At 35.3% G+C, this 10,654-nt stretch overlaps 1 protein-coding gene across 1 annotated transcript; it reads left to right on the top strand.

Annotated features, from left to right (window-relative positions):
- The first annotated feature begins 2,154 nt into the window (after positions 1-2,154).
- On the top strand, positions 2,155-4,179 carry LOC111891785 (senescence-associated carboxylesterase 101). Its single transcript, XM_023887845.3, has 3 exons — positions 2,155-2,309; positions 2,392-2,704; positions 2,787-4,179. Exons 1-3 carry the CDS (start codon positions 2,296-2,298, stop codon positions 4,095-4,097), a joined length of 1,638 nt encoding a protein of 545 aa, XP_023743613.1. The 5' UTR covers positions 2,155-2,295; the 3' UTR covers positions 4,098-4,179.
- The last annotated feature ends 6,475 nt before the right edge of the window (positions 4,180-10,654 follow it).

Below are 10,654 nucleotides of genomic sequence, written 5' to 3'. Positions count from 1 at the left end.
GCAGGGAGATCACATATTCCCCTGTCGGGAAGCGTGGTAATTGGTTCACACATGAAATTGGGACGTATTTGTGGAACAACGTCCCTTTGAACGTATATGGTTGGGATCATGTTTCCCTCGCCTTAAGGAATGCAACAGTTGTGCATCTAAAGGTAACTTGAATACAATTTTAAGTTTAGTTGTGATTGTTATTTAATTAACTAAATTTTTTGTATTTTGCAGAATAAATTTGATTTGGATAAGGTGAACACGGATCAGGAGCGTGCTCAATTGTTGTGGAGCATTGATTCGACACTTGCAAAAGTTTACAGAGGCCGGAAAAGTAAAGCTCATTTTTATTTTAAGGAAATCGGGGGGCCTGTAGATATCCCAGCAGCATTAAACTGCCCCCCCTCCCCCCGATGGTATGTCACGTGAAAATTGGGCAAAGACAGTTGAACATTTTCAAACGCCAAAATTTTTAAGGCGTTCGGCGTCAAACACAGAATGTCGTGCAAAACAAGTAGTTGTAAACAGAGGGGGGTCGAGCTCATACAACAATGCATGTTTCAAAGAAATAAGTTATGATATATTTAAATATTTATTTAAAGCATAAGTAAACTAATTTTTAATGTTAAATAGGATATCAGTCGAATTGAAGCTTTTCGTAAGGCTAATTCCAATCGACAAGGGGTATTTTATAGCCCTGCAGTCGAGCAGCAATACGTAAGTGGTTAATTTATATTTTCATATAAGTGTTTATATCGTTAAGGGTATTTGGTAATCTAATTTTTATGTTTTTTTATTATTTTTTTAAAAATACAGAATGCTTTACTCCAAGAGATCAACCAACGAACTCAAACTACTTTTGAAGCAAACAGTCTAACACCCACTGATATAAAAAAACTGTTTTGAGAGAATATTGAGTGTTCGACGCGGACATATCAGAGGCATTGAGCGTAAACCCTCAACCGTTGTGTCCATGTACTATCAGGAACAACCAGTGACACAAGAACAACCGCAATCACATGTAATTGTTAGTTTAAGTTGAAAAGTATAATGATATAATGGAAAAAACAATGCTATAATGGAAAGTAGAATGATATATTGATATGTTGGTTATGATTTGATATGTTGATATTTTGTAGTTTGGTAATTTTTGAAAAATAAATGCTATAATGGAAAGTAGAATGCTATAATGATATGTTGATTATGGTTTGATATGTTGATATTTTGTAGTTTGGTAATTTTTAGAAAGTAGAATGCTATAATGATATGTTGGTTATGGTTTGATATGTTGATATTTTGTAGTTTGGTAATTTTTTGAAAGTACAATGTTATAATGAAAAGTAGATGTATGTTTAAGTGTATTTGATATGTTGATGCGTTGATATTTTGTAGAATGGTATAATTTTTTGTAAATTATAATGTTATTATGATATGTTGGTAATATATTTTGTTTTCATTGTAGTTGGAAATGCTGCAAACAATACTACAGGACCCGACATGTTCTGCAGCATTGGAAAAATGGTTTCGCTCATTACCGCCACCAAATGATGAAGGAAATGATGAGGACGAGTAGTTACTTTAGGATTTTATAAAAATGTTTTGTAATTTGGAAGAATACTTTAATTAGGTGGTATGGATTAACATTTTGGATTGTGTATGGATTAATATTTTGGATTGTTTGTGTATGGATTAATATTTTTATAAAAAGTTATCAGATTTTATAAATGTTATATTGTTTTTTATAAATTTAATGTTAAATAAGCAAAAAAAAACATAATAGTTTTTGCGGGGACGCCTTTTGTGGCGACAACTGGGTATTAGCAGCGACACACTATTAGCGGCGACGAAAACAATAGCAGCGACATGTAACCTTTAGCGGCGTCTAGATATGTATTAGCGACGAAGCATTACCGACAACGCATCTGCAGCAATGTGTCCATAAAACATATGAACCACAGGAATTGAAATACTGCACCCGTGCACCGTGTCCATAAAACATATGAACCACAGGAATTAATTATGTAATTTACACCAATTTAAATAAATAAAGATTTAATCGACGACTTTTGGAAAAGAACTTGCAACTTGAAACACTCGACATTTAAATAAGTAAATAAAAATTGTAATCATCACGAACTTTCGTGTGAATTAGACACCCCACTACCAATGAATTCCTGTGCATTATAAGTAACTCATTCTTGACATCTACATTATTGCGACAACGAATCTTTGGAAGCTTCGTTTCATCGTCTTCAACATCTGAAAGAAACACACAAAAAAGTTTCTCAAAAAGAAAGAAGAAAGAAGATGAGCCAAAAGATGTAAGCTAGATTTGCATCGATCTTAATCTCTTTCATCATAAAAATATCGAATCTTGAAAATAAGTTTCATAACAACTTGCAGGTTCAACAGTGAAGTCGAAGTGGGAAAGTTTCTAGGCAGCATACATGTCATTCAAGATGCTTATCGAGCAATTTCTCAAACTTCTTCCACTTATCAACTCCACACGAGTCCTTCTGGGATCAAAGTCTTGGCTTTCAACTGTTTGTCTGATTATACAATTCCTTTTCGTAAGGGAGAAGATCTGGTTTCATCAGATAATCATAAAGTCGTTGAATTCATTTCGACAAAAGTCAACCCCAAAATATCCATTAACAAAGCTGCTGTTGAGTTGTTTGAACTTCATTTTAATGAGCTTTCCGAGCTCTCAAATCAGGTATATCTTTACTTTAGCAGATTCAGAACTCAAGATCAAACGTAGTATCTGTTCTTAATGGTTTAAATCTTTCTTTTTTCAGCTTATAAATGATCAGTTGGTTGTCACCGGATGTGGTCTGGCTGGATACCTCGCCATTCTTTACACCCTACTACATCAACATTACGCAGATTTGAAAGAATCTAACGGTTCAAAAACTGCCAAACGTCCGATTTGCATAACTTTTGGTTCGCCCCTTATTGGTAACCAACATCTCCAAGGCGCCATCTCTGAACGCCCACAATGGAAATCGTCTTTCCTGAATGTGGTCGCGAAGACAGATCTTCTTGCTAGTTTTTTCTCATCGACTAGTCAATACAAGCCTTTCGGCACTTTCCTTTTCTGCACAGAATCAGGTGGGCACACAGCTTTTGAAGATCAAGATGCGATCTTGGCAGTTCTAGACGCTATGGTGTCACCAAATGCTGGAAACTACCAAATGCACGATTATAGTAAAGAGTTGGGTTCGATCAGAAAGACGGTATTATATCGCGGGGGATCCAAATTCAAGGAATCCAACTTAACCCTTTTGAGGGCCGGAATTGTATTCCAGTTTCAAGAAATCGGTGCGTTAAATGATATTTCAAATGATTTGATCGAGAAAATGGAAAAGAAGCAAACAAGGATGATTATCAAAAGTAGGAACGTGTATGAGCCTACGAAGAAGCTAAACGACATGAAGATAATCTTGACGTACATAGAATGGTACATGAAGACCCGAAGACTTACAGGGGGTTACTACGATAGCTACAAGAATGCCGAAAGCACAAACGAACTCAAGGGAAAAAATGAAGCCATCATACATCAACTAAAACTGAACCAGTACTGGAAGAAAACCGTGGAAGAAAATGATCTAGTGCCACAAAAAGAAGGAGCGAAGTTGCGTAAGCGTTGGCTCTATGCTGGAACCAACTACAGAAGGATCGTCGAGCCACTAGACATAGCCGACCACTACAAAAGAGGAAAAACAAACTACATGGCGATTAGACCAAACCACTACAAGTTATTAGAGAAGTGGTCGGAGGAAGAAAAGAAGGGTCGTAAGCCTAGCGACCCAAAAACAAAGGCTGCTAGTCTTACCGAGGATTCTTGCTTTTGGGCGCATGTAGAGGAGGCATTGATTTCGCTAAGAGACTTAAGGAATGGGGATCCAAATAATATTGCAACTGACATCGAGAAATTTGAGGTATACGTTTGGCATTCGATAAAAGATTTCTCGGTGTCGCCTGAGATTTTCGTGGAGGGGAGTAGTTTCATGAAGTGGTGGAGCGAGTATAAGGGCTATAAAGGAAGTTCGTACGATTCTGTGCTTGCTCGATACATGAACGATAAGAACTACATATCGTATAATTAACATGTTATTTTAAGTTTAATGTTGTAATACCCCAACTTCAATCATGGGCAATTAGCAACATGGCATCATTTGCAATAATGTCTTTATCGAATGGAAAATGTGGTCCAACTTTTTGCAATATATTATTCAATAATGGTGTCATCATGGGTGTAACAAAACATAAAAGTCATAATGAACAATTGTACAATATTATAAGGTACACTAAAATCATACGCACAAATTAACTAATGTTTCATGCATGCTAATCCTCGGGCCGTCTAATTCTTCACAAAAGGTGCATCGTCACTTCTCATTAACATTTGTGGAACAATGTCAAGTAAGTTGATACATGAGATAAATAACGTCTCTCTCGTCTCTCTCGTGAGTACATGGATTTTAAGACAACAATAAATATTATTGTAATGGTTAATACAATTTTCCCATCAAAACAATTACAACAATTAATGGTAAATGTGCAATCATTTTTTTTGTGTGTGTCAAGCTTACAATTAGGGACTTTATGCCCTTATTAACAAGTTATATCTACAACAAACTATAGTGACTTCCTACCCTTTAATTCAAGCTATAAAGACTAGATACCATTTACGACAAGTTATAGTGACATTATAGAAGGGTGCATGATCTCACGAATTACTTCCGAATAAATTCAAAAATCATATGTACGAACTATAGCATTTCGTAATTTATTGGAAAATTCATTTTGATTCTCTATCAACCAATAATGTAGGATCGTTCACATGGTTAAAGCTAAATCGTTTGAAGTCCAGACGCAACATGGTACTCTTTCGACCACTATATATGTTAATTTTAATATAAAGATGGTTTCAAAATAAAGATTTTATCAATATAGAACACTCATATCGAATAAAATGATTTGAACTATTTAATTGGAGATTTTATCTCCTTTTTTAGCCAATGCTGAATCGATGACTTATATATTGTGTATAAAATAAAAATAAATAAATAAATAAAAACCATACCCTTTACAACAAGTTATATTAATTATATACCCTTAATATTAAATTATAATGATTTCATACCCTTAATGTCAATCTACATGTCTCATAATAACACATTTCTACACAAATTATCAATTACCGAAGTGTTCCAAACCCAAAACATACAAATGGAATTTTATACTCCTAATGTCACAATAAGGTAATTATCTACCCTTACTCTAAAATACTTGGTTTTATACCCCTTATACTAGTACATGGATATTAAAACATAATCACATTTTATAATGTTATCCTATGTCTCCTAACAAAATAATATTACAATAAATAATTTCCAATTACACAAAGAGCTACAACTGAACATCAATCGAGAAGTTTATACCCCTAGCAACCAAAAGAAAGACTTTATTTATTGTAACGTCTGTGTTTCTGGGTTTGTCATTAATGTTGATGTAATAGTTTAGGTTAACATTTGTAACCTGTTTTGAAATAATAGAAGTGTATTATTTGAGTATTATGCGTTTTGTGTTTAATTATGTGTCTTAATTTAATTAAGAATAAAAATAAGCGTCAAAATGAAATAATAGATAAAGCCGATATCTAAGTTTAATGTTGTAGTGGTTGAAACAAGGATTCCGAAGATATAAAGAATGCCGAAATCCTAGTTATAATGAAGAAGTTATGGTCTGTCGAAGTTTCGCGACAGAACCGGCACGACACTGAATGACGTAAAAAGTGAATTTACAATAGAGCGATATTTAGCCTTAGTGATCTAAATGAAAGTCGTATTGTTCGTTAAACCGAGTGCGTGCATATAAAGAACGCCCAAATCTGACTTCGTATGAGGAAGTTATGATTTTTCTAAGTTTCAGCTTAATAATATGCAGTCCGAAACTCCAATTTGAGATCGAGTGATTTTTGGGCAAAGCAATCTAAACGAGAATCGAAGATCTCGTTATTAGTATTGCAATGGTGAAAAGACATACGAAAACGAACGTCGGATGAAGAAGTTATGAAATTGTAACGGAGTTTTCCTGTCCCGGCCTACTAAAAATAATATAATAAAAAATAAAGTTGAAATCAGCCGACAGAGTCAAAATAAAAGTTGTAGAGCATAGTCTCACCTACGCGTGGATATAAAGAACGTCGAAAACGGAGTTCGTATGAGGAAGATATGAATTTCTAAATTTTTTTAAATAATTAATATTTATTAATTAATCTTTAAATCGGATAGATATCCGAAGGAGTCATTGATCTTATCTGAAGTACGCCCAGCGTACCCCTGTGCATGAACCGCCTCGGACTCGAGTGCCTCGCATACATAAGCGATGATGTTTTTTCGCATCTACTCCCCGTGTAGTTGAGCAGTACGCCCAGCGTAACTCCGAAACTCAGCCCAATAAATATCATGTGAGGGCAGTCGGCCTTCTTGCTCCTTTTCTCTTATCTCTCTCCCCTTTTACCTCGTTTTTTGTGCAAGAAATATCCCGAAGCCCCGGTATTAATCCCGAGCCTCGAAGCAAGTCCCGAAGCCCCGAAGATCCCGAGAAGTGCAATTCCCGAGCCAAAGCTCTGCCCGCGAGAAGCCAATTTTTGTGAAGATCTTCAAGATCTACCGAAGAATGCTACTTCTACAAGCCGTAGTGTTGTCCGATCATCTTCTGATCAAGTGAGCATGTAGTTACTTTCTTCTAACACATAAATACGAAGTATTCTCTGTAAAATACATGTTGTGTGTCTATATGTTATGTGTTATTTGAAATGAGTATTGATTGAATGTTTTATACATTTGTGATGTTGTATATATATTTTTATCTACAAAGATGTTGGGTAGAACATGGGTAGATAGTGGATGCGTGATGAAATAAAATGATGAGAGGCCTCGATGTTGTTGTTGATCTAGTCATCTAGCAGAGTATGGATGACGACCACAGACTCTTTCTAGACAGTCCAGTGGAACGCTGGCAGGCTCATAACCTGTAGGTGTTGTGAACGATGTGTTTACCAGTATACTCTATCCCCCTCATGGTTGCCTTTAGGACATCTACTGTTGAGGAAACCCCTTTGCAGTAATGTCTGTCCCGATGAAATCCTAAATTAGGTCCCTTGAGATAGATGTTGTTTTAGGGACGTAAAATGAGGATAACGGGAATGGGTAATCGGGTTATTGTTGATTGTTGAATTAAATATAATTATTTATTGTGGGTTGAAAACCCTATATGCTCACCAGGCTGACCCACACAGTTTATTTGTATTACAGGTAGTGGCGCGAGGGCATAAGGTGAATGAATCATCAAGTTATTTTGTTTATAAGCATGTACATGTATATAAATGTTATATGGCTTGTAATATGTCGTTTATGCTTTTTGGTCTGTATCGAATCATGACATCCCGAGTCTTGATTATATAATGAAAATACATTTCTTTATGAAATGCTTTGGTAAATATTATTTTTATCATATTTTGTTTTTGGGAATAAATTCTGCAACTCTATTAAATCAAAAGGATATACTCTGAAATTATTTTAAAAGCATAAATGAAGCTGGTCTTTTCTGGCTGTGATTTTAGGGATGTCACATTTATACTTCTAATTCTAATATATGGGGACATCTTAGCCCCATGAACCATTCATATATTCCACTACTTCGTGAAGAGGAGTAACATCTCACTAGTACGGTATTTCCTTACAATGACTAGAAAATTCATTACATGGCCATGTTCCATTGGTGACTTAATACTCTTTTCCTATTGTGTAATGCCACAGATTCGGACTATACATTTAAGATATAATAGATAGTCTTAGCTAAAGATGTAGTAGTCGTAATGACAATCACATAGACATAAGGGGCACTTAAATCCGACTTTGTATGAAAAAGTTATGTTGTTCGAAGTTTCACGGTTAAACCGACACGGCTATGCACGTCGTAAATACTGCATTAGGGATAGGTTGGTTATTAGCTTATGTAATCTAAACGAAATTCATAGTATTCGTAAAAGCGAACTCGTTCAAATAGATAACGTACAAATTTGATTTCATATAAGGAAGTTACGATTTTTCAAAGATTTAGTGCAACAGTGTGTGACACAAAAGCCGAAAGTTGAATCGGTCGATTGTTAGGCAAATCAATCTTAAAAAGAATCGAAGATCTCGTGAATAAGAATTCATCAATATAAAGACACTCGAACGGAAGTCGTATGATAGAGTTATGATTGTAATACGGACTTTAACAGTCTGAGTTTGTTAAAAATATTACTTTAAAAACAGAATAAGAATTAGCTGACAGAGTCCAAATAAAAGTTGTAGTACTCATCGATGTAACATCCCAAATATCAAGGTAAAATTTTTCAATTTCAAAACCAAACCAAAAGCCATAATTGTTTACAAAACATGGTTCCTGTTAGGCGTGTCAAACCCAACAAATAAAGGGGTACGATATACTCCAAAATAACACTACTATATTGCACTAAAAGGTAGTACAAGGCAAGTAGGGTCGATCCACAGAGACACGCGACAATCAGTCTATACATCTATGCACAAGGTACTATGGTCACCAATAGTAAAGAAGGGGGTTTATAATGCAATGATTAAAACAAGCAATTAAAAACACAAGTGATCAGCTAAACGGATGAATTAAATTCAGAATTTCTAAGGACTCCAACTATATGTATGACAAATTAGCAATGCGATTCCAAGATAACATGATATTTGCTCGATTCCATCTAAGTTGGTACTTGAAAATGTTAACAAGCTCTAACACTTCCCATTCACCACATTAATTAACCAAAATAAGCTTTTTGATTAACCCTAACCTTACAAACCTAGTCTAAAAAAGCTCTTAGAATTAGATCAAAAGGTTGTATTAAGCTTTATGTGAATGTTCCCAACAACACCTAATACTCCTCACAAGCTCGGGAGTGTAAAAGTGTGCGAAAAGATTTACACTAAATTCATTCAATGGAAATCAATTTAATGCTTGTTACTTAGTCTAATTCACAAAACAATTACGGATTTTGCAAAATGAATAACTTGAATGACCTAACCCTAATTCAAATGGTCAATAAAAATCACAATTAGAATCAAACATTCAGTTGAAGCAAAATCAATTTCACTAGATAGAAATCAAAAGCAAACATCAAGTCATATGATTGAAATCACAACCAAGAAGCCAAACATAGATTTGGAGAAACTAAGGTTCTAGAGACACAAGGCTAGAACAAAATCACAAGTTGTAAAGGTGGAAATGATGTGCAATTACAACTTACAATTAAGGGAAATAATGCTTCCAAATGATAACCGATTAAATCCTTGCAAAAACCTTTGAAATTCCTTCACCCAATGTGCTCTGGTATCATGTGTGTGTCTAAAAATGACCCAATTCTCGTGATATGAAAAATAGCAAAAACTGCCAAAAGGCAGTTTTGGGGTCGAACATGGCCTGTGTCAAAATAGAACAAATCAACACGGGTCGTGTTCAGTGTAGTCAACAACCCCCTTTTCTTGTCAATACGTCTGTGCTCCTTTTATAGTGTAAATCCAACACGCTCTGTGTACCCCTTTGACTCCAATTCCAAACTTCATTTTTCCAACTTTTCCGCTCTTCGCCCGATCATCCCGAATTCTTCACCAATTCATCCCGACACCTCCCAAAGCACGTTCCAACCTCTGGTTTACCTTAAAAAGACATGAAAGTGTGAAAATAAGGTTGTTCTAAAGACTAACATGAATATGATGAAATGCAAGAAAAAATAAGAGCAAATATGCTAAATAGATGCATGAAAAGGGACTAAAAGGTGTGCAAGAAAGGTGCACAAATTGCACCTAACAAATCTCCCCAAGCTTAGACATTTTTTGTCCTCAAGAAAGAGCAAGAACCAGAAAACAGTAAGCTCTCTAGATGGCAAAAAGAAACATAGAACAAATGGGGACAGAAAGATTCTAAAAGCTAAGAATGAATGCATGCAATGAAAACCATGAAAAAGAAACATTTGTACAAAAGATACTTAAAGAACAAAAATGAACCAAAGAAAAAAAATGAAGAACACAAGTAATCTTTTTATTTTTTATAAATATGGACATATACGATCAAACTTTACATCAATGGGGCTCCAATCATTAATACCTAGGCGACCATCCTGCTACCTTCCACATATCACAGACTCCTAAAGTGAGGAAGAGCACGAAACGGTGTAATCCAATAATCCAACCATCCTGCTACCTAGGTGACCATTCTATTCGAACGAAAATAACACAATTCAGGATCTCATGTCCTTAAGACTAGATGGTCAAGAATCAGAATCGACGCATCCTTAAGATCCCGTCACGGCGAATCAGCTTTCGCTGAAACAGTGAGCCCATCCGAAGGGGCCTAGCTCCTATGCTTTCACTTTTTCGAGAGCCAAAAGTATCATATCACACAGTTCTTCATTCTTCAGATTTGACTTTGAAAAGGCTTTTGGTTTTGATTGAACTTGGATTTGTATCTTCGTTTTGAGCTTTGAATTCTTCGACCAACTTTTGAATTTATGAAAGTTTATTCGATTAAGTGCTTGAATTATTTTCATTTGGGTACTGGATAAGACAGTTGTACTCATTCTTCTTTC

This window comes from Lactuca sativa, chromosome 4 (assembly GCF_002870075.4).
Source record: "Lactuca sativa cultivar Salinas chromosome 4, Lsat_Salinas_v11, whole genome shotgun sequence".
Classification (NCBI taxonomy): domain Eukaryota; kingdom Viridiplantae; phylum Streptophyta; class Magnoliopsida; order Asterales; family Asteraceae; genus Lactuca; species Lactuca sativa.
Note: the sequence above shows the minus strand (reverse complement) of the source record. Positions and strands in the feature narration are given on the sequence as shown.

Excerpts from the sequence above, each read along its gene's own strand:
- LOC111891785 (XM_023887845.3), top strand. Across the intron at positions 2,705-2,786 it reads TTTCCGAGCTCTCAAATCAG|CTTATAAATGATCAGTTGGT; the intron begins GTATATCTTTAC and ends TTCTTTTTTCAG.